Source organism: Gopherus evgoodei, chromosome 11 (genome assembly GCF_007399415.2).
Source record: "Gopherus evgoodei ecotype Sinaloan lineage chromosome 11, rGopEvg1_v1.p, whole genome shotgun sequence".
Taxonomy (NCBI): Eukaryota; Metazoa; Chordata; order Testudines; family Testudinidae; genus Gopherus; species Gopherus evgoodei.
In genome coordinates, this window is record NC_044332.1 from 68,953,163 (window position 1) to 68,977,051 (window position 23,889).

The window sequence follows — 23,889 nt, forward strand, 5'->3', positions numbered from 1 at the left end:
AGGTCCATACAATGGAGGATCCTTATGTAACAGTGACAGACTCCAGTTGTAGGGATTGAACCTGGGACCTTAGGACATGAATCTCTACCTCATGAGCTAAAACCCAACTGGCTGTTAGCTAAGGCTATAGAGGAGACTCATTTTATCTCCCTAAGTAGTCTTGGTGCCACTAGATGAGCCAGAACACCACACCCAAAAGGTGTGTGGGTTACACTTACTCAGTGTAGCGCAGCACTCTGAAGGAGCAGGACTACAACTCAGAGATCCCTGGCCCCTGGAAGCAGGGATTGCTGACAGGGGAAATGACCTAAGAGCCTTGGCTGTGAAAGCCCTCTCAGAAAGAAGGGCTAGTACTTCTCTCTCTTTTTTTGAGGTGGGAGGGTCTTCCCAAAGGCCTAGACCTCTGCTTTTTGTGGGCTGTGGAAACACACTGACTTTTTGTTTGGACTACTTTAATTCCCCCTACAAGGGAGCCGATGCCCTGAACAGCATAGTCAGATGGCTGTGCCAACCCTCTCCCCAAGAGGGTGCTAGAGAGGCACAGCCTACTCCAGAGCCTAGAAAAGCTGAGTAAGTCTCTGAGTCCCTGTTTAATGTACACTAATATAGACCCCTAAAGGAATCAGCTGCAAGCAAGACTTACCATCAATCTAAACATCTGCACATCCCCACCCATGTTAAAACACCAATAGCTATTTATGGAGGGGTTCTAGCCTGCTCCCTATCAGAATCTCTGTGGGGTCCCTTCTTCCATCACCACACCCAAAGAGCACACAATTACTGGTGAGCTCAGAGAATGTCTGATAAACCCAATCTGAAACGCACTCTAGCAGCTGTGCGCAGGGACTGGAGGTATAGGGGCTCTTCTAAGTCAGTATTCTGACATGAAGATATTTGTGAATGGTAAGGCAACATCATAATGCCAATATTCAAAATTCAGTAACCATCATGTGCATATTCAGGATGGGTAGATCTGACTTGGTCATGACTGGTTGAGAGAGCCTCAGATATATGCTGGTTTGCCAAATGCAGGCTCTCAGCTGGGCACCTGCCAGTAACATATGCAAAGAACCTAATTTGTCATGAACAAATAGGTTTGTATTGTGCTCTCTCTCCACTCTTCCTGACAGTTCCTTCTTCATGAGCTGGGAAGGGACTGAAATTTTGGATGCTTGCAAATTTTCCTTTAATGCTTAAAAATGGCACTGGGCAATAAGAAGTCTTGAAGGAAGCTCTATTTGAAGGTCATAGAACCACAGCACTGGAAGGGACCTCGAGAAGTCATCTAGTCCAGTCCCCTGCCTCATGACAGGACTAAGTATTATCTAGACCATGCCTGACAGGTGTTTGTCTAACCTGCTCTTAAAAATCTCTGATGATGGAGGTTCCACAACCTCCCTAGGCAATTTATTCCAGTGTTTAACCACACTGACAGTTAGGAAGTTTTTTCTAATGGCTAACCTAAACTGCCCTTACTGCAGTTTAAGCCTATTGTCTCTTGTCCTATCCTCACAAGTTAACAAGAACAATTTTTCTTCCTTCTCCTTGCAACAACCTTTTATATACTTGAAAACTGTCATGTCTCCCCTCAGCCTTTTCTTCTCCAGATTAAACAAACCCAGTTTTTTCAAACTTCCCTCAGAGGTCATATTTTCTAGACATTTAGTCATTTTTGTTGCTTCTTCTCTGGACTTTCTCCAGTTTGTCCACATCTTTCCTGAAATGTGTCTGAGGCCTAATCACCAGGAAGCAGAGTGGAAGAATTACTTCTCGTGTCTTGTTTACAATACTCCTGCTAATACATCCCAGCAATAGCATTACACTGTTGACACACATTTAGCTTGTGATCTGTTATGACCCCCAGATCCCTTTCCGCAGTACTCCTTCCTAGGCAGTCATTTCCCATTTTGTATGTGAGCAACTGATTGTTCCTTCCTAAGTGGAGTACTTTGCATTTGTCCTTACTGAATTTCATCCTATTTACTTCAGATCATTTCTCCAGTTTGTCCAGATCACTTCGTATTTTAATCCTATCCTCCAAAGCACTTGTAACCCCTCCCAGCTTGGTGCTGTCCACAAACTTCACAGGTATATTCTCTGTGCTATTATCTAAATCACTGATGAAGATATTGAACAGAACCAGACCCAGAACTGATCTCAGCGGGACTCCACTCAATACGCCCTTCCAACTTGGCCGTGAATCACTGATAACTACTCACTGGAAATGCTTTTCCAATCAGTTATGCATCCACCTTATAGTCACTCCATCTAGGTTGTATTTCCCTAGTTTGTTTACCAGAAGGTCATGTGAGACAATAACAAAAGCCATACTAAAGCCAAGATATATCACATCTATCACTTCCCCACATCCACAAGGCTTGTTACCCTGTCAAAGAAAGCTATTAGGTTGGTCTGACACGATTTGTTGTTCAAAAATCCATGCTGTTATTTATCACCTTATTATCTTCTAGGTGTCTGCAAACTGATTGCTTAATTATTTGCTTCAATATCTTTCCAGGTACTGAACTTATGCTGACTGGTCTGTAATTCCCCATTTGCCCTTATTCCTTTTTTATAGATAGGCACTATATTTGCCCTTTTCCAGTCCTCTGGAATCTCTCCCACCTTCCAAGACTTTTTGAAGATAATTGCTAATGGCTCAGATAATCCTCAGGCAGCTCCTTGAGTATTCTACGATATATTTCATCAGGCTCTGGTTACTTGAAGATATCTAAATTGTTTAAGTAATTTTTAACTTGTTCTTTCCCTATATTTCTTTCCTACCTCATTTTCACTGGCATTCATTAAGTTAGATAGTCTTTTAGCTGTAACCACTATTATTATATTATTGATATGTAGGCACCCTTTACAAGTAGGGCCTCTGAACTTAATTGAAAATGTTCCAGGTGGGAAGATCCTGTGTGCTGCAATCCAGCCTTAGATGCCACAACTTCCATGATGCCTTGGGGAAAGAGTGAGAGAATTCCTCTTCCAGGGAGTGCTGGTAGGCCCCATTTTGGGAGAGGAGCCAGACTGCTGGTGCGGAGCTCTGTTCATATCAGGAGCAGCTGATAATTGCTGCTGAGAGCCTGCCAGGGCTTTGATCTAAGAGGGAGCTTCTGAGGTGGCTGGTGGCTGTACTGGAGCCAGGGGAGAGACTATTGCTGTGCCTGGAGCTGACTGAGGTAGGCCTGCAGTGAAGGAATTCTGACTAACCCCCACTCTGGTTTGGGAAAGTACTTGCAAGGGAAAGGGCATAGCAGAAAGACTGAGTCTGAGGAGAGGCAGAGTGATCTTCCCATCAAACCATGACCCAGAGCTGCTGACATTTGGTGGAGCCAGCTCCAGTCATCAGAAGGGTTGTGCAGCTTGGCTAGACTGATACACAGTTGCCTTGGCTGGACTGATACACAGAACCAACAGAGTGCTGTCTCCAGCTTCAGATCTTCAAGCGCACCCATGCAAGCTTCTAGGGGTATGGCTACACTTGAAACTTCAAAGCGCTTCCGCGCGAGTGTGGTCGTGGCACCAGCACTGGGAGAGAGCTCTCCCAGCACTGCATGTACTCCACATCCTTATGGGGTTTAGCTTGCAGCGCTGGGAGCCGCGCTCCCAGCGCTGCAGCACTGTTTACACTGACGCTTTACAGCGCTGTATCTTGCAGCGCTCAGAGGGATGTTTTTTTCACACCCCTGAGCGAGAAAGTTGCAGCGCTGTAAAGCGCCAGTGTAGCCAAGGCCTAGGTTTCAAAAATCCACTCTAGGGTGGTGTAAATGGTGACAATGTATATGCCAGGTAGGTAAGTTTAATTTATTACTGTATACTATATTTGTTAATTGATTTTATTCAACTGCCCTCAGTGGATTTAAATTGGTAGTGACATTTAATCTTAATCCATTATACCCTGTTTCTTTAAGTTGTTAAGTAAAGGTGTGTTAACTCTAATTTAAGTATATTGGATATATATTATTTATAATTGGTATTTTTGAGTTAGACCCATGCCACAGATGATGATGATGATGATGATTATTATTATTAGAATAGGTTTATTCCTGGAGGTTTCTAAGGCACACCATTGAGTGTGTACAGGGGCCAGCCATGTGAAGGCACCACCAATCTAAATTCCATTAGGAGTAAAGGGACTGCTGCAGAGTGAGGATTCTGAGTATCACCACCGGGATACTCAGAATCTCCTTTAATGTCAACAACGTCAGATGCCTAGGCACAGAGGTGAGTGTTGCCTGCTCCCGAGGGGTAGAAGGGAAAATTTTGGTTAACGAGACTGAAGCAAAGACATGGGCTCTTAAATGGCCATGCAGAGCAGACAGGATCTTGTTTTTTTAGGGCCTCATGTCAAAGATTACATATACAGTAAACTGCATGGTACACAATCTGTCAGAAGTTGAACCCGTAACTCAACAAGTCAAAGTCTTCCCAATCTGATACTTAGACCAGAAGGCCCTCCTCTTTTGTAGCTGCCCTTCAACAAATGCTTAAGTGACACACGAATCACACACTGAGCTCAAACATCCACAGATTTGGGCTCTGGTGGACAAATACAGAGCAATTGAATTCCAGAGTTAGGGGTTCTCCATTAAGAATATCCTGCCTCTGTTGCCCAGATTCTTGAATCTACAATAATGACTATTCATGAAAGGGCAAAGTGGGTCTCAACTGCTTCTCTGATTCATGAATAGACAGATAGCCTCTTCAGCTGCCAAGAGCCAAACCTGATAGTTTTATAGGTCAATATCAGTACCTTGCACTGCACACAGACACAGACTGAAGTCAGTATTATGTGTAATAAGAAGCCAGTTAAAGCAGATGAGACTGTAATTTGATAGGAATGTGTGATGGGGAGTACAAATCTCACTCTGGGGAACAGCGGATTAAGGAGCAGCTCTGGTCACAGGAGACTCTGCCCAGCTGTGCCTGCTGGGAAAGCTCTCAGTGGAGGCAAAGCTTAAAATGTCACAGCACATTTCAGTCAAGATGGTCAGTGTGAGGGAGCAGACCTGCACTGATAGCTCCTGCAGGAATCTAGAGGAGCCCCACACCACCCAAAGTAGACATCAGTTCAGACCACAAGCCACCACAGAAGAGACAGAGAGAAGCACCTTCTCATGAGGGGAGGAAGAGACCTTCCTGAACCTTTTCTGGTAAGATGCACTGCAGGCATTAGCCAACCCTTCACTATGCATCTGGAGAGTCAGGAACAAAGTGGGAAGTAACCCAGGGAGTAGGCTGGGTGATACCATGGCCCAGGTCACACACTTGAACTGCCTGCCCCACGGCCCTGGGTTGGAACACTGAGGAGCAGGAGGGCCCAGTTCCCCTACCACCAACCCCAGACTTTAACCACTAGGTATTACCGTGAACCCCAGACTTGACCAGTAGACAACATGGCTAACCAGTGCTCTAATCACTAGAAGACGTTGTCTAGGGAGACAGCCTCCCATCACGGTATGTTATGTCTGTTACACAGTTATGTGATTTTGAGCATGCCTTAGCCATTGTCTTTTCAACTAAAATGGATGAACTACCCTGCTTCACTGCAGGGCATTCTCTTTCTCCCATCCCACAACCTTTTAAATTATTGTTTTATTGTATGGAGAGGAAATGGGAATGTAACTCCACTTTAATTGTATCCTTTTTGACATGTTATTCAACTAACTCTTGGTATAGCCATATTACTTACCTATGTAGATTTCTTGATATACTGTGTAAGCCCACTGTGTGTTCTTTGGACTGTAGTGCAGTACTAAAAATGTCAAATGAGATTTTATTTTGCCAAAAAGATTGCATTGGACAACTTAATGTTTACATAAATCTTCAAACATGATCCCATGCTGGAGAACAGGATGAGTCTTGGACTCTGACTCATCAGTTAGGTATCAATTTAAATGCCATCCTTATGTGCTGTTTAAGGCAAACCAAATGCATTAAGTTACATATTGTGATCATTTCAGAACACTTTTTTTGTCGAATCATGTGTTTAGTTAAGTCTAACCCAAATACAATCCCCAATTTTGTGCTAGTGAACCTAAATGTCCATTTTCTTGGTACTAAATTCCATTAATTAAAAGCCTACCAATTGTAAATCCCGTCACTCTTCTCTAGGACAGGGAGACTGAAAACATAGATAGGAATAACAATCAAGAAAAACTCATCTCTAGTTACACATTTTCCATGGTTAGACTAGAAATATAAACAATAATCAGAGTGACTCAAACTCTGTCATTCTCCTTTAGGCACAGGGCTACACATAAATATTCATAAATATCAAAAGTAACTTGAATAAAGCCCAATTTTAGATGCTAATGTCTACCCACAGTGAGTAGATAAAGCAGATTAACTTTCGTCAGAACTGACACAGGCAGGTTATTCTTGGATCTCATTATGCCTGCTACTTCCAACAATTAGTTCAGTGATTTTGTTTTAGAAGTCACATAAAGCACATCGGCTGGGAACTTGAGATTTATCTCTCTCAGTAATTCCTCATGTTGCTAATTGTAGAAAAAATAATAATGGTCATAGCACCCATGTGTAAATAGCTCGGTTAAAGTGCTGAAGGGACAGTTTATTCCTTACCTTCTCAGCATCTTGCTCAAAGAGTCGGAGTTGAAAGCATTGGTCTAGTTTCAGTTTGCGAACATGCCACATCTGATGCAAGTGTTGCCGGGTTGAATGCAGTTTGTCCAACAGACTGGTGATCTTTGGCACAAGACTTTGGAAGTCTGCACTCCCAGGAATGCAGTTCCTACCAGAAAAACCATCGCTGCATCTTATGCATTGTAATAACCTTTGGCCCTCACGGTCCAGTTCCTCCACGGGAGCTTTGATCACTTTCTTTTTAAGCTGTGTGTGCTCATCAATCAGCCTTCTTGACCCTTCTACATCAACTGGAAATTCCTTCCTAGCCAACATTTCCTGGAGGTCCTCTAGCCTTGATAATAAATGGATGGCACTGTTGAAAAACTCTTCCAAGGAGACCCGCAGCTCTATCCATTCATCATGGTTGTAATCCAAGGATCCTTCAAACTCATCAGTCAGCTGGGAAGGATCCACAAGTTTTGCTAGGCCTTCAACAGAGACCATACTTGTCTAAGGGAGGAAAATGACACAATCTGAATCAGTTTTCATTGACCAGCCAGAAATAATCCTGGAATCTGTAAATGGCATGAATGGATTATTTTCCTCATCAATATGTCACTGAAAAAACGTTTTAGAGAAGACTAGAGACCATATCTCATTCCAATTAATTCAACCAGCTTTAAACCCCTTATTTGTATTTAAATATACCTGTTATTCTTTTAGTGGAGAACTTTACTGGAATCAAATGCTTTTTTATTTTATTTTTAGCTAAACCGATCATCCGAGAATGCTTCTGCAGAGATTACTTTAACCCAAAACGCATGCTCTAACTGAATATCAAAGTATGCTTACTGAAGACTGGCTATGCTGACTTACTAAGTGGATACATAATATTACATTTACTTGTCTTACCTGCATTATATGCAGCTCAGTGACTGTACAGCAAAACAAGTTTTGGGCATGTGAATGAACGCATATAGTCTGTTTTACCAAAATACAGAGCGTACTGCTTCTTATTTTCTTTCAGATTATTTCAGTTGCTTTATGCCACGGTCAGAACTCTTTCATACTACTGCTTTCTACTGCGATTAAGCCAAAATCAACATAAAAATAAAATGTCATTGGATTATTAACAAAAAGAATAAAAGGATCAACCTATGAATCATGCAAAATCAATATGAGACACTGTTCAAAATTTATTTAGATTTAACAAAATCAATGCCAAATAAAGGAATTTGATGTGTGGAAAGCAACTCAGAATTTGGATTTAGTAAGACGTAATGGCCTAATGATGGATAGCTGTTCACATTCTTTTTATACATTCTTTTTATTAAATACATGCTTATATCTTCAAAACTGACTACTGATTTTGGGTGTCTCCATTTTTGTGTGCTCACATGAGAGCCCTTAAAGGGACTAGTTTTCAGAAAGTGCTGGACACCTGACCCCTGAAAATCAGGTCCTGGGTGGTGTTTCCATTTGTATAACCAAAAAACTGAGGCACCCAAAATCACATCAGTAGGGAAAATACAGGCCACTTGTTTAAATATCTGGCCCAGTCCAACTCCTACTGAAGTCAGTGGAAAAACTCCCACTGAAAGCTATTGGTCTGAGTTTGACCCAACAGTACAGGATGCTCACTGGTAAATCCAGATTGTAAACAGGGAACAATCTGTTATTCCAGTTTCCTATGCATCTAAAAATGATTTCAGACAACTCTGCTCCATATTAAAAAAAAATTTACTGAAGATATGCACAGATAATTATATAAGCAAATTGGTCACTAGAGGGGGTATTTTAAAATTCTGTTGTAATGTTCTTTCACAGGCAGGGTCATTTCAGGGAGACTGGGACAACGATGTGAAGGTAAATATGCAGTTTTAAAAGGCATTTAAAATTATATAACCTGTCAACATGTACACTGACCCTTTAAAGGACCAACATGATAATTCAATTTAGAGTATGATTACTTGTCAAAAAAAAAGCTCTCTCCTTACTGCTAATACACCGTTTGTCAAGACACTGCAATACATTCTCTCCCTTATCAGCATTTTGACATGATGATATGGCAGGAGGACTTTTTATTTAAAGAGTTCTGCAGGCAAATTTGTTATTCAGATTTGTTCCCCTTGAGAACTGTTTGAGAGGAATACATTACCTTACTTCAGCAGGTATGGATTGGTTAAGACAAGGTAACAGTCCATCTGCTCTCATTTCTCTTTCTTTTAAAATGCAACCAATAAAAATCATTGCCTGCTTAGTCAACCTTTTCAGGAGGAAAAGAAAATAATCTTCAAAAACACCTCTGAATTTATGATAATGAGGCTTCTGAGGCCATCCCTCACAGTGACAGGAAGTTCCTGGAGTCCGCATTAGTCAATGAAGGGTCTGTCTTGCTCTTTTTTGCTTGACAACAGCTTATGGCTTATTTTACCTTTAAGGGGAAAATGGAGTCTGTAAAGCAGAACTGGCTACAGCAGGGTTTCCTGTGACTCCAAATGCAAGTAATCAGCCCTTACAAAGGGATACATTCTGCCTTGTGATGCATGCATTACTTTCATAAACCTCAAAGGCAGAATTTGGCCTTAAAATTGATACTAGTAGTTATCAGATCCTCTGATCAGATCAATCATTTACCTCCACTGATTTCTGGTGAGCTATGCCAATTTACTCAGCTGAGGATCTACCCTATTGTGTTTTACCTTGGCTGTGTAAAATCAACAGCGGCAGTTCTGTCCTTAGGGCACACAGGCACTGCCCCACACCCACACCAAAAACAAAAGTGGGAGGGGAAGAAAGAAAATCAAAGTAGAATAAATGTATTTTCACACCTGCTCTATACAACATTATAGAGCTTTAATAGCACAACTCTTCTGAATGAGGAATCTATGTGAAGAGGTAGCTGCTCCAGTGCCCAAAACTATGTAACATTTTCCAATAGCGGGTTCCAAAGTGGCAACCGCAGCAGGAATTCAGTCAGGGCATCCACATGTCAGTGAACAGCATGGCAGTCAGAGTAAAGGCCTGAGGGGCACTTTCAAAACAAAAGTGCCCTTAATTTATGACAGACAGCAGATGTCGTAAGAGAAAACACAGGAGTGCCCCTACTATCTGGAGCCATGACTGACTATTAGAATAGCTCAACAGCCTGTTTGTATTCAGCTTACACATAGTCTGAATTTTAAGCATATGCTCGAGTCCCACTAACTTCAACTGGTCTTAAAAAAGTTGTTAAACTGGAGCAATAGTTAGTTCAAAAGGCAATTCAACATTCAGTGTTATAGACAACTGGCCAAATTCTGCTCTGAGTTACACTTCTGTAAATTCACAGTATCTCACTGAAATCTGGGGATTTACATTGGAGTAAATCAACCAAGTACGGACCCTTATCTTAGAAATGGGGCAGAAAAGAAAAGCTAATAGTATATGCCAATTGATATTTGAACCTTTTGCATACTAGAATTTTTCTTCAATTTGAGTAAGAGGCTCAAGTTTCTAGAAAGATCAAAAAGCCTGAACTGAAGGTAGTGGTTTACCTTCACCAAGAGGAAAGTTAGTAAAATCCTCCTTAATTATGTAGCATACCCTTTATTGTTTTCCACTTGGAAAATCAGGTAAGAGCCTGTTATTGTTAACACAGCATGCAAAAATTGTAAATTTCAATTAACCTAAGGTAATGAAAATATATAGATAAACCTCAAGTCTAGGCCCAGATTGTTAAAAGTATTGAGGCATTGCTAAGCTCAGCACTGCAATGCCTAACTGATTTAGGAGACAAAAATCATAGAATATTGGGTTTGGAAGAAACCTCAAGTCATCTTGTCCAACCCCCTGCACAAAGCAGAACCCATCCTCAGACAGATTTTTGCCTCAGATCCCTAAATGTCCCCCTGTAGGACTGAACTCACAACCCTGGGTTTAACAAGTCAATGCTCGAACTACTGAGCTATCCCTCTCCCTCATTTTCATATATGAGTAAAGCACTTAGGAGCCTAAATCCCTGGTGAAAATTATATTGTTTCCTAAATCAGTTAGGCATCGCAGAATTGAGCACAGCAATGCCTAAATACCTGTAGCAATCTGGACCTAAATGCCTTTTAATGAGGTCATTAGCTAAATTCTCTAGTAAGAGGACTAGCTAAAAGAAGTTTCTACAGAATTTTGCGTCTTTAGGTTTCTTTGTATTTTAGAACATACCATAACCACAAAAACATGCAAACAAAAATCCACTAACCAATCATCGATTAGTTTAAAGGAAAGAATGAAAGCAACATTGCCGCATAAAAACCCAATATAAACATACTGGTGAAATTCAGTCCTGTGGAGAGGGCCAACAGAGGGCCAAAGCACAATTTAAATTCGGAAAATAGGGCTAACGTGGAACTTCAGTGGCATATGGTCCTTGTGTTGGCCCTCTGCACGGAGCTGGTCTTTACACTAAGCAAATTCCCTGAGGGGCAAAATGCACCCCAGAAAATGTCTGAGTTGGGCTCTCACCTCAAAGATGAATTTGGAACTGCCAAAATTAGTTTTCTGCTTCTGCCAGAAGTTGTCAGGTTTGATAATCAGGGCAACATGGATCTCAGCAGGGAATGCTTCTTGAAGGGTCTTCAGAAGAGGCTTTATCAAGTCCCACTTCGATCCCCGCATATCGATAATAACAGTGAATCCTCGTTTACAGACATCTTCACTGTAGGGATAAAAGCATGTCAGGATTATTATTACTGTCTATAGACACATGAGATATAACTCATTAAGCCTCAGCTTCTTTTATTATAATTCAACATTGTAATGCAAAGCATGGAATAATATACTTGGAAAGACAAAGCAGAGGATAATATAGTATAATGGCTATATGGTATCTTAACAGTTTTATTATGATCTAATTCTAATTTAGATCAGTAGCTAACGTACACGTAAATAGAATATATAGTATCGATTTTGTCTTCAGCATCTTTATTGGATTCTATAAAGCAAGGCCAAGGTTTTCAAAAGTGATGAGTGATTTTGCATGCTTCCATTTGTGGAGTTCCAATCTAAGAGCCCTTAAAGGGGCCTGACTTTTCAGGCAGTGCTGAGCAACTGCCCTCAGAAAATCAGGCTCCTGTATGGTTTCTCAGTTTAGGCACCCAAAATGGAAGCCCCCACAATTTATAATCACTACTGAAATTTACATTCCAAATGTCTCTGCGTCCTTTTAAGACTATATTCACACAACTTCTGGTCCCTGTGCCTCCCTAGCCATTTCAGAAGTGCTGTAAAACTAGAGCAGTCAATGTGAACTGATGATAAGAGATACACAGAGTTCAAAAGCAGCATGATGCCAGCTTGCACATTTTCTTTTCCCTATTATTCAGGAGGATAGATGAGAAAGAGTGCAGGGACATTATCTGCTTCCTGGCAAAGAAGCAGCTCAGCTCTGCTTTTCCTCAGCTCTGCTTTTCCCTCCCCCTTATGTAGCTACTTAGGGAGAGGAACACAAAGTATTCAACTACCTGAAAGGGTGTTCCAAAGAGGATGGATCTAGACTGTCCTCAGTGGTGACAGAACAAGAAGTAATGACAGAACAAGTAGTAATGGTCTCAAGTTGCAGTGGGGGAGGTTTAGGTTGGATATTAGGATAAACTTTTTCACTAGGAGGATGGTGAAGCACTGGAATGGGTTATCTAGGGAGGTGGTGGAGTGTCCTTCCTTAGACGTTTTTAAGGTCAGGCTTGACAAAGCCCTGGCTGGGATGATTTAGTTGGGGTTGGTCCTGCTTTCAGCAGGGCATTGGACTAGATGACCTCCTGAGGTCCCTTCCAACCCTGCAATTCTATGATTCTATGTAGCATTATGTGGTATTAAAAAGGAAGTTTCTGTCTCTCCTGGCTGTGAGTATAACAGTCCAGATGTGAATCTTATTTAAACTCATGTAGCATTGTCTTTCTGAGTCTGCAGAGAGCCTAAACAATACTTCTGAGATGTGAACTCTCCCACTCCTCAGCAATCTCACTGGCATGTTGTCATCAATGAGCGTTTAGAAGTTACTTTAATATGTAAAATTTACATTTTTCCTTGCTGCTCATTTTTGTTTATGGAATTGGGGACAGGATGGGAGTAAAGCTCATAAGATAATGGGAGTTGCTACAGTGAAGGAATGCAGAAAGAAGAAAGGAGGAGAGAGACAGACAGAGAAGGAGAAAAGAAACAGAAAGGAGATTGGGGAGGAAGGGGATGGGGGTAGTCTTAAAGTTGAATATATTTCTACCACTGAATGATGATGAATGCAACAACTGGGTACTGAACGAGTAATAAATAACAGTAACAAAAAGCTCAGTTACTACATAAAGGCCATATTCCACTCTTGGTCTTTGTGTAAACCTATTGACATAAGCAGAAAAAATGCTGTAGACTCAATGGAGTATAGAAATCCTAAATACATACTCCAAGCCACAGACCATACATTAAAATGGAATGTAGCCCTATACACAGAATGCTCAGACTCCCTACAAACACTCCCACTGAACACTAAAGACCTGATTCTCATTTATACTAGGGCCCTTCTCTCCACTATGACAATGTAAAGGGGCCTTAACGAGCAATTCAAAGGGACCTTAGCATAAATGAGAATGAAGCCCTACACATCTCAGTGAAATGCTTATACAAAAATCATGTTCAGATTTTGTGCTGGAACAGAAACAGGAGCATTCTTTATAGAACTGACACTGAATTTGATCTAAAATGTGTTCATTAACTAAGATAAATAAAACCCATGTAATTCCATTTCTAGCTTTTCTTTTTGTCGTTGTTGTTCCACTTATGCTTTGTACAGGCATTATGATGCTATTCAGGATAAAATGGAAGAAATGAGAAGTATTGAGAAGATAAAGTACTTCAGTTACTTTAAGCCCGCCATATAGTATGAAGAATGAAAGTCATTGGTGACCTCAACCAGGTCTAAAAGGGTCTGCCCACAAGAGAAATGTATTAATACAGTTCGCCACAATGCTTGTTAAACAGATCTTAAACCAACAGTTAGCATGGGGAATAGGGAAGAGAAAGATAAATAACCGAATCCACAATACGCAGTTTCCAAAGATGAACAGAGACACAATCTTATGCCTGCAAGGATTTAGTGCATTCAAAGCCAAGCAGCACATTAAATGCCTGAACACTTTTGATGCATCCAGAACATACTGCATAAAACAGTCAAAAGAAAAACCAAAGGGAACAGGTACCTCCAAATATCTCCAGGAGTACAGAACTTTCTACTCTTCTTTTACCTACTGCTGGGAGGTCAAAAGTTTGAATTCTTCTATAACTTATACCAAAATGGCTGTCATTGGTACTACTGCCTCTTATCCTTTGGTACCAGAGCTGGGAAGCAGAGTTGAATCAAACTGGATTGAATTGAATAGGGTGTGGTGGAGTTCCCCGGCTCCTCCCCTCCCTCCTGCCCCCCCCCAAAAAAAAAAGCTTTGTGGGGTTTTCAACAGCCTCTGCCAGGCTATTTTCCCATCACTGATTTTCCAGGAGCAGCTTTTCCTTCCTTGACAAAGAGGTTCAGGAAATGGCTTGTCTGTATTGGTATACGAGTGCCCCTATAACAAATGTAGTAACAACTAGATTTAACATGTCTTTTCTTGAAAAACTAACTAGTATAATAACATTGAGGCAAACAGCCAATCTCTATTAAATGACAAATCTCTATAAGTCCTGCTGTCTTGCCAGTTTACAAAACTGACCTATAACTAGTGAACATATAACATATTAATAAGATACCAACTAATGAATAAGAAAAGAATTGCCTGCCTAAGCAGAATAGTAATGCCTTGAGGGACTATCATCTTGTGTGTATGAGCCTGGACTAAAGCCTTAAATCCAAACTCCCACAGACATTGCAGAAGGTCAGACCCTGATCCAAACTTTGAAGCTCAGGCTGTTAGATATCACAGTGATAGATACACTTAGATACCATGATAGGAAGTTTATCAATAAGACAGAAAAATAAGATAGATAACTATGGGCTGGCTCCTAAGCCAACTGAAGCCAATTAGAGTCTCTTCACTGGCTTCAGCGGCCTTTGGGTGAGGCCCAAAGAAAACACAGATAGATAGAACGGGAGTTTTCAAAGGTACAAGGGCAGTTATACATCCAATTCTTATTAATACATAGGTACCTCACTGCCATTTGTGCCTTTGAAAATCTCCCACAACAATAGATAGGCCTGGTCTATACTACGCGTTTAAACTGAATTTGGCAGCGTTAAACTGATTTAACACTGCACCCGTCCACACAACGAGGCCCTTTATATCGATATAAAGGGCTCTTTAAACCAGTTTCTGTACTCCTCCCCGATGAGAGGAGTAGCGCTGAAATTGGTATTACCATATCAGATTAGGGTTAGTGTGGCCGCAAATCGATGGTATTGGCCTCCGGGCGGTATCCCATAGTGCACCATAGTGACTGCTCTGGACAGCAATCCGAACTCGGATGCATTAGCCAGGTAAACAGGAAAAGCCCCGCGAACTTTTGAATTTCATTTCCTGTTTGCCCAGCGTGGAGCTCTGACCAGCACGGGTAGCGCTGCAGTCCCAAATCCAAAAAGAGCTCCAGCATGGACCGTACAGGAGATACCGGATTTGATCGCTGTATGGGGAGACAAATCTGTTCTATCAAAGCTCCGTTACAGAAGACAAAATGAGAAAGCATTTGAAAAAATCTCCAGGCTATGATAGACAGAGGCCACAGCACAGTACTGTGTGACAAGCGTAATGGAATGCCAAAGAATCAAATGGATGCTCATGCAGGGAGGGAGGGGGTACTGAGGACTCCAGCTATCCCACAGTCCCTGCAGTCTCCGAAAAGCATTTGCATTCTTGGCTGAGCGCCAGTGCCTGTAGGGTCAAACACATTGTCCGGGGTGTTTCAGGGTATATGTCGTCAATTTACCCCCACTGCCCCCCGGGAAAGAACAGGGAAAAAAATAGTTTCTTGACTTTTTTATGTCACCCTATGTCTACTGCATGCTGCTGGTAGACGCGGTGCTGCGGCAATGAATAGCAGCATCCTCTCCCCCTCCCTCCCCGGTGGCAGATGGTACAATATGACTGCTATCCATTGTCATCATCAGCCTGTGAGTGCTCCTGGCTGGCCTCAGGTGAGGTCGGCTGGGGGCACCTGGGTAAAAGTAGGAATGACTCTCGGTCATTCCCGGTAGATGGTACAGAACAGCTGGTAACTGTCCTCATCATAGCAACTGGAGGCTGAGTTCCATCAGCCCCCCCCCTTTTCATTTCTAAAGAAAAGATTCTGTACTGCCTGGACTATCATAGCAGCGAGATGCTGGGCTCCTCTCCCCGCCACCGTTTAATGTCCTGCCTGGACTATCATAGCAGCTGGAGGCTGCCTCCCCCTCATTTTATCTCACTAAAAAGTCAACGTTTCTTATTCCTGCATTCTTTATTACTTCATCACACAAATGGAGGACACTGCCATGGTAACCCAGAAAGGTTAGGGGAGAAGGGAATCAATAGGTGGGATTGTTGCAGGGGCACCCCTCATGAATGGCATGCAGCTCATCATTTCTGCGGGATCTGACACAGAGCAGCTGTGCTCTCTGATTCTCTGATGCACTGGTTCTCTAGTACACTTGCCCCATATTCTAGGCAGGACTGACTACATTTTTAGATAAACCATAAAGGAGGAATTGACTCAGGGAGTCATTCCCATTTTTGTCTTTGCGCCCTCCAACCGACCTCAGCTAAGGCCAGGCAGAAGCACCCATGACAGCAGCAGATGGTAAAGAACAACTGATAACCGTCATCTCATCACCAATTTACAATGGCACAGCAGACGGTACAGAACAACTGGTAACCATCTCTGCTACCTTGCAACGGCAAATGAATGCTGCTGTGTAGCACTGCAGTACCGCCTCTGTCAGTGGCATCCAGTACACATACGGTGACAGTAACAAAAGGCAAAACGGGCTCCATGGTTGCCATGCTATGGCATCTGCCAGGGCAATCCAAGGAAAAAGGGCGCGAAATGATTGTCTGCTGTTGCTTTCACGGAGGAAGGAATAAATGATGACATTTACTCAGAATCACCCACGACACTGTTTTTGCACCATCATGCATTGGGATCTCAACCCAGAATTCCAATGGGCAGGGGAGACTGCAGGAACTATGGGATAGCTACGGGATAGCTACCTACAGTACAATGCTCCAGAAATCGACGCTAGCCTCGGTACACGGACGCACACCACCGAATTAATGTGCATAGTGTGGCCGCATGCACTCGACTTTATACAATCTGTTTTACAAACGCGATTTATGTAAAATCAGAATAATCCCATAGTGTAGACATACCCATAGATAGATTAGATAAGTAGGCATGTTTTTAGAGAGATATTTTTGGGCCGGAATATTTCATCTTAACAAATAGCAGCATCTCCATATCAGTGTTAAGTTGGAGTTTTCCAGTTACAAAGAAGTGGACTGACAGCGCCTGAGAGAGACATGCATGCTTTGACTCAAGAAATAACATTGAGAAGACAAACAAGTCCTTTGCACTTATAGGCTGATGTACTGAAGGATGGCGTTTATCATTTTGAACAAAGGCAAACAGTTTCAAGAATCTTGCTCATAGTTTCTGAGAGCTAGCTATCCTTCCAATTATTACTTTAATTAGATGAATAGCATTCACCTAACAATGCCTCTGCCCCTGTGTCTCATCAATGAGTTTGAATTTTCTGCCACAGTGATAATTCTACACCACCCTTCTGTGACTTTATGGACTAAATTTAGTACCAGATTTCTAAACCTACCTGTCAGAAGCTATTAGTTAACAGTATTTAAGCTGCCTCCAGCTAAACAGTCTTCTGTTAATTACTTCTACTTTTAGATGACAGAGTGTGTTGTTAAGAGTGGCACATACACTCATAGCATGAGCAGACATACAGGTACTAATCAGCAGGATGATGCCTCTGGACAGGAAGGAGGAAAGGAGAGAATTAGGTATTTTAATTATAAATTGTTCAGAGGAAGGACTGTATCTTACTCTGTGTTTGTACAGTGCCTAGCATCATGGGGCCGTGACCTCGGCTGCTGCCTCCCAGCCCCACTAACACTAATGTCTTCAACTGCCTGTAAATTAATACTTAAAATGACTCTTCATTCAACTATACATGCAAATCCAAAGCATTAATTTTTTTAAAAATGAATTTAAAACATTCTCAAAAACAAAATTAGGCAGCAAATTTGAGAAAGTATGACAGGCTTAGACAGCACCTCAGTGAGGTCTGTGGGTGTGGAGATTTCACATATACTTTGATTTTAAAGTCAGAAGTCAAAAATGTGATTTTGGATATCTAAAGGTAAGCTACTAAATCCATATGTTGGCAGCAAGGGAAACCTGCCCTGATTTTCAGACACACTGAACATCCACAACTTCTACAACTTCCACTGAAGGCAAGGGGACCTGCCAGTATTCACCATATTTGAAAAATCAGGTCACTTTTCTTTAGGTGCCAAAATGTGGATTGAGGATGCTAACTTTAGGCCACAACGGTTTGGATATTTGGCCACACTTATTAAATTCTATGTGAGAAAGAAAAGAGTAGAATTGTATCCTCTAAGCACCTGGCATTGGCCACTGTCAGAAGACAAGATACTGGGTTAGATGGACCTTTGGTCTGACCCAGTATGACTATTCTTATGTTCTCAATTTATCCACTGACTAGGAAAAGCATGGACAGCAGCAATCAAAGTTTCCTTCATGATGTCCCAACAATGTGTCTTATCCCTGATCTGGCCAGCTACTTGGAGGGCATTTAGTCCATATGCCCATTCAGTCCTCGTGCCCACGTTAGATTGGCAAATAATGTCAATTGTGGGGAATGATTTTTCTGTTATTGATAACTGGCTACCAGGAACTGGATTCAAATCACCAGCTTATCTCACATGGGACATGAAACAGCCATCAAACTGATATGCCACTACTGACCTGGGCTAGGTTTGCACCAGTGAATTGAAAGCACCCAACAGCTTACATGTTAGCAACCACTTGTGTCATCCAGTCTATATAACTTCTTTCAAACAAATATTGAGACCACTGTGATGGGTCCCCCCTGCCCCGGGATGCCACTTGGAACTCAGATACCACTAAGCCAGCCTGTCCCACCAGCCTGGTTTCCTCTTACTCTGTGCTGCTGTGACAGGCTCTCAAACTCCCTTCCAGCACACAGGTAGAGACTCACCCAGCTGCAGCTATATTCACACATATGCTGAGATCAGCTCTGCATAGAAGAACTCAGCTAAGGAATTTGCCCAGCATCCAAGTGCAAGCCCCCTCTGGAGTGTAAACCCAAAATTGTATCATCTTGCACTGCACAGAGAACTATACAGGGTAAGCTCATAAAATTTGCTCTCTCCCTCAATGTGGAGAGAGAGATGCAACAGCTTTCTGCCCCAAGTATGAGATCCACACTTGTTTTAGAGAGAAAACCAAACAAATATATTAACTACAAAAGATAGATTTTAAGTGATAGCAAACAGATCAAAGCAGATTACCTTAGTAAATAAACAAAAACCACTATCTGAGTTTAACATACTAGATAGGTAGGATATAAATTAGCAAATTCTCACCCTCAGTGATAAACAGACTGGCAGATTCTTAAGGCACAAGTTGCCTTGGCTTTCCCAGGTTTTCATACACAAGCTAAAAATCCTTCTAGCCTGGGACCATCACTTCTCACAGTTCAATCTTTGTTCCTCAGGTGTTTCCAGGTGTGTTGTCGGGAGAGTGAGTTCCCCCCATGATCATAGGTGCCAACTTTCTGACAGCGGGTGGTCCGCCCAGACCCAGCCTCCATTACACCCTTTCCACCAAGATCCTGCCCTGCTTCTTCCCACCCCTGTTTCGCCCCTGCCCTGCCTCTTCCTCACTTCTTCCCTCTCTTACCCCTGCCCAGCTCCGCCCCCCCCGAGTGCAGTGCACCCTCGCTTATCCCTCTATCCCCCAGCACCTCCTGATGCTGCAAAACAGCTGATCCGCAGCAGGCGGTAGGCGCTGGAACAGAGCAGGAGGCGCTGATTGGCGGGGCCCGCCAGCGGGCAGAAGGCATTGGGTGGAGGGAGAGATTCTGGTATGGGGGCTTGCTGGTGGGTGCTCAGCACCCACCATTTTTTTCCCATGGATGCTCTAGCCCCAGAGCACCCATGGAGTCAGTGCCTATGCCCATGATGTCATTTTCCCCCTTTTATATCTTCTCCCCATTTGCTGGAAAGCTCTTTTGCTGTGACCTGGGTCACATCGTTCCCACTGTGTAGTGCTATCTCTAAGAGGTTTCTGTTGTACACAGTTCCTGGGGTAATCCTTGTGCTTGTTTGCATTTCCTCAATAAGCCAGTAACATTGTTTGGCCTTTTTTACTGTCTGTACCTCAAAAGCTGCTTGTAGCTGTTGTCAGCCTTACAACATGTTTCAGTGACAAATACAATCCAACAAGATATTAATGTCTAGCAGATCAAGACTTTTAGAATAACACCTGACAAGGCATACTTTGTATAAGACATATCCTAATTACATGACAGTGGTGAATATTGGGGTGTCAGGGTGTCACAACCATGTCTTAGTTTAAAAAAATATAAACATGTTTAAGAAAATAATGTTTTAGGCCTGATCAAGGAAAAGATAAACTAAAACCCAGAGGCAAATGTGATCATTTTGTTAAAATAAATCTCACAATACAGTTTTCTGAGGCATTTTTACAGCACTATTTCTCAAATATCCACTTTAATTTGGGCACATTATAGATTTATTTTCTCTGGCAGGAACTGGCTTACTTGGTATCAAACAAGTTTCAACATTCTATGCATTTTGATTAACTTTTCAGACACCTATCAATAATTACATGTGTTTTTCTCCATTATGAATTGGCCAAAGCTTTTGACATTTCAAAATTTTCATATTGATTAGCTGAAATAACAGAAGGTTTCCATTCCCATCTCACATTCCTGAATTAATGGCAAAAAAAAATCTGTTTGACATGCTTTTTGTTTTACATATTTTCTTATGCACAAAAAGCAAAAGACGAAGCTGATATGTATCAAATCTTTCAAAAAATAATCTGCTATGTTTAAAGCTACTCCTTTCTTAAAATGCAGCAAAGAATCCTGTGGCACCTTATAGACTAACAGACGTATTGGAACTTGAGCTTTTGTGGGTGAATACCTATCTTAAAGAGACATCATCAGTATAAAAATTATATCTGTTTTCTATACTAGTGTTACTAATAACACCTAATATTTTTACAAGAGAAAGTTTACAAATCTACTTGTCTGTTCACTTTATCTGTGGCGTATTTACATTTGTCCAGCAGTGTTGTTGTGGTAGCATCATTAAGCAGGATTAAACTTGCCTGAAGGTCTTTTTGAGCAAAATGTACCTAATTCACCCACCTGACCATTCACCACACCAGTTAGCAGCCAGGATGTTCAACTGCAGTGCAGTTCCTCTGACTCAACTCCTAGATTCCACAGGCTTACCTAATGGCTACTGCCACTCTGGAATCCCTGTGTTGGATTAGGTCAGTATATCCACTTGGATCCTATGCATAGGTGCTGGAACTAGGAGTGCTGGGGGTGCTGCCGCACCTCCTGGCTTGAAGTAGTTTCCATCTAGGGTTGCTAACCCTCCCGGATTGTCCAAGAGTCTACCAGAATCATCCTCGATCCCGCGGTGGCTATTGAAAGCAATCTGGGAGATTTCAATAGGCTGCTAAAACTGTGGTAGGTGGCGCAGCGGGGCTAAGGCAGGCTCCCTGCCTCCCCTGGCTCAACGCAGCTCCTGGAAGCAGCCTGCATGTCTGGCTCCAAGGCACAGGGGCAGCCATGGGGATCTCTGAATGCTACCCCCGCCCCGAGTCCTGACTCCTCAGCTCCCATTGGCTGGGAACGTGGCCTATGGGAGCTGTGGAGGCAGTGCCTGCAAGCGGGGGCAGCACACAGAGCTGCTTAGCTGCCCCAAGGCTTGGAGCCTGATATGCTGGCCATTTCCGGGAGCCACCTGAGGTAAGCGGCACCTGGCTGAAGCCTGCACCCTTCACCCCCTCCTGTACCCCAAACCCTGATCCCCAGCCCCACCCCAGAGTCCACACCCCCAGTCTGAGCCCTCGTCCCCTCCCCTCCCCACACCCCAGTCCCCTGCTCCAGCCTGATACCCCCTTCTGCACCCCAAATTCATCCCTGGCTCCACCACAGAGCCCACACCCCAGCCAGAGCCCTCACCACCTCCTGTACCCCAATTCCCTGTCCCAGCCCTGAGCCCCCTCCCATACCCAAACTCCCTCTCAGAGCCCACACCCTGAATCCCCTCCCACACTCTGAACTCCTTGGCCCAACCCCCTAGCCCAGAGTCTGCACCCCCTCCCACACACCAAGCTCCTACCCCGGCCCTGACCCCTCCCTCAAACCCCTCAGCCCCAACCTGGAGCCCCCTCCTGCACACTAGACCACTCATTCTTCCCCCCCATGCCTGTACCCCCAGCTGAAGCACTCCCTCCCTCCTGCACCCCAACCCCCTGCCCCAGCCTGGTGAAAGCAAGTGAGGGTTAGAGCGAGGGAGGGAAGGGGGAATGGAGTAGCAAGGGGAAGGGATGGGGCAGGGCAGAAGGTGGGACAAGGGTGCTCAGGTTTGTACGATTAGAAAGTTGGCAACCCTATTTCCATCATATACAGGGTTTCAGTTTGGTTCAATGGCTCTCTGCTACCCCACTATAAAAACTGTTCCACCACCCAGTGTGCAGGAGAGAGTCCACAGGTACCCTCAGGTATTCACACACTGCTACCAGTGCAGAGTTTAAGTTGCGTGAAAGGCTTTGCATAGAGAACTTCCACCTTAATTGTTCACTCTTGTACTTTCTCTGGTACACAATACATTTTTGTGACGAGAGAGGAAGTTTGGGGAAACAGTTATAGACTCGCCTTCATTTCCCATTAATCCCTTATCCTCAGAGTGACCTAAATTAGTTTCTATTTCTCCAGCACTGAAAAGCAATTGTTCTTGGTTTTAGAAAAGAAACCAAAGCCAGTTCCACATTGTCTGGGATTGGACATAGAGCAGTAATGCAAAGGATTTCCAGTGACATGCTGTAAAAAGAGTTGCAGCCTGACAGGTCCAGTCAGAGCTGAACTTACCAGTGCAAACAGAGCTGCTGCATTTAGGAGGACATGAAGTGTGACTGGGAATGGCACAAGACAGCAGATGTGTGACTGCACAATACCCACATTCAACCAGAGATTGTGGGCAAACATCAATAGACAAAAATACAAAGACATAAAAAAGCAACTTTGGAAGCAAAAGCTTGATAGTGGAGTTCGTACCCCTGCTATTTCAAATCAAGGCACCAAGTCAGTCATTTAGTTATACTTTTTTTCCCTTTTCAGTTATTGGGCCTGAAGTCAATGTAGTTTTAGTAAAATCTGCAGTAACTCAGAACAGAATGAGGCCCAGTGCTCCAATCAATCAATCATCCCCCAGTATAGACTCTGATCCTGCAAAATACTGAGAGCTTCCTGAAAGGGGCAAAGTGCTCTTAGATCCTATTGAAGTCAACAGAATTTGAGAGGACTCAGCATAAATCATATTCTGCTGTTGCTTACTCCAGTGTAAATCCAGATCGGACACCATTATTCCAATTTACATCATTGTAATGGAGAGCAGAATCGGACCCACTTCTACAAAGTCACTCAGCCTTTTATTGAATTGGACCCATCAACAGTATTTGATAAGCTTAATATCTTTAGTCAAATGACAAAGATATAAAACAAGCTGCGTCCAAGAATACATGATCACAGCTGTTAAAGCCACAACCAGAGGGTGAGTGTTATAATTTTCCAGGTTCTTGTTAAAACTATGCCGGCAGATGACGTCTTGATATAACCCCATTGCCCTATTCTGCTGATGTTATCTTAGATTTACTATATTCATATCAATATCTGGCAGGTTCTCTGGAAACAGCTGCTGGGATAAATATGAAATTAACAGGGGGTTGTTTGATTTATTTATCCAAGGCTATGTTTGAGAGATTTGTTACTACAACAGAAACCTATTGGAGCAGAAACTCTCTCTGTACCGTGGACTGTCCTTGATTTTGGGATATTTGGCAGAAACAAACAAACAAACAAAAAGCTGAATGAAAATCCAAACATTATTGCTACTGGTTGTAAAAATTAACTGTTAGAGCTGTGTTGTGACATATACACAAACTTCATGGGAATAGTTTGGAGGAGCATGAGTTACCTGGGAGTAT

General features: G+C 42.7%; 1 protein-coding gene across 6 annotated transcripts in view; it reads right to left on the minus strand.

Moving 5' to 3' along the window:
* The window catches only part of KALRN (kalirin RhoGEF kinase), a 798,047-nt gene that overhangs the window by 463,109 nt on the left and 311,049 nt on the right, over nucleotides 1–23,889 (minus strand). For all 6 annotated transcript variants that reach the window (XM_030580108.1, XM_030580107.1, XM_030580109.1 and 3 more), the window contains exons 4-5: nucleotides 11,092–11,284; nucleotides 6,592–7,104 (exon numbers count right to left, since the gene is read on the minus strand). In XM_030580108.1, the coding sequence (XP_030435968.1) occupies nucleotides 6,592–7,104; nucleotides 11,092–11,284 (706 nt within the window). The remainder of the gene's footprint in view (nucleotides 1–6,591; nucleotides 7,105–11,091; nucleotides 11,285–23,889) is intronic.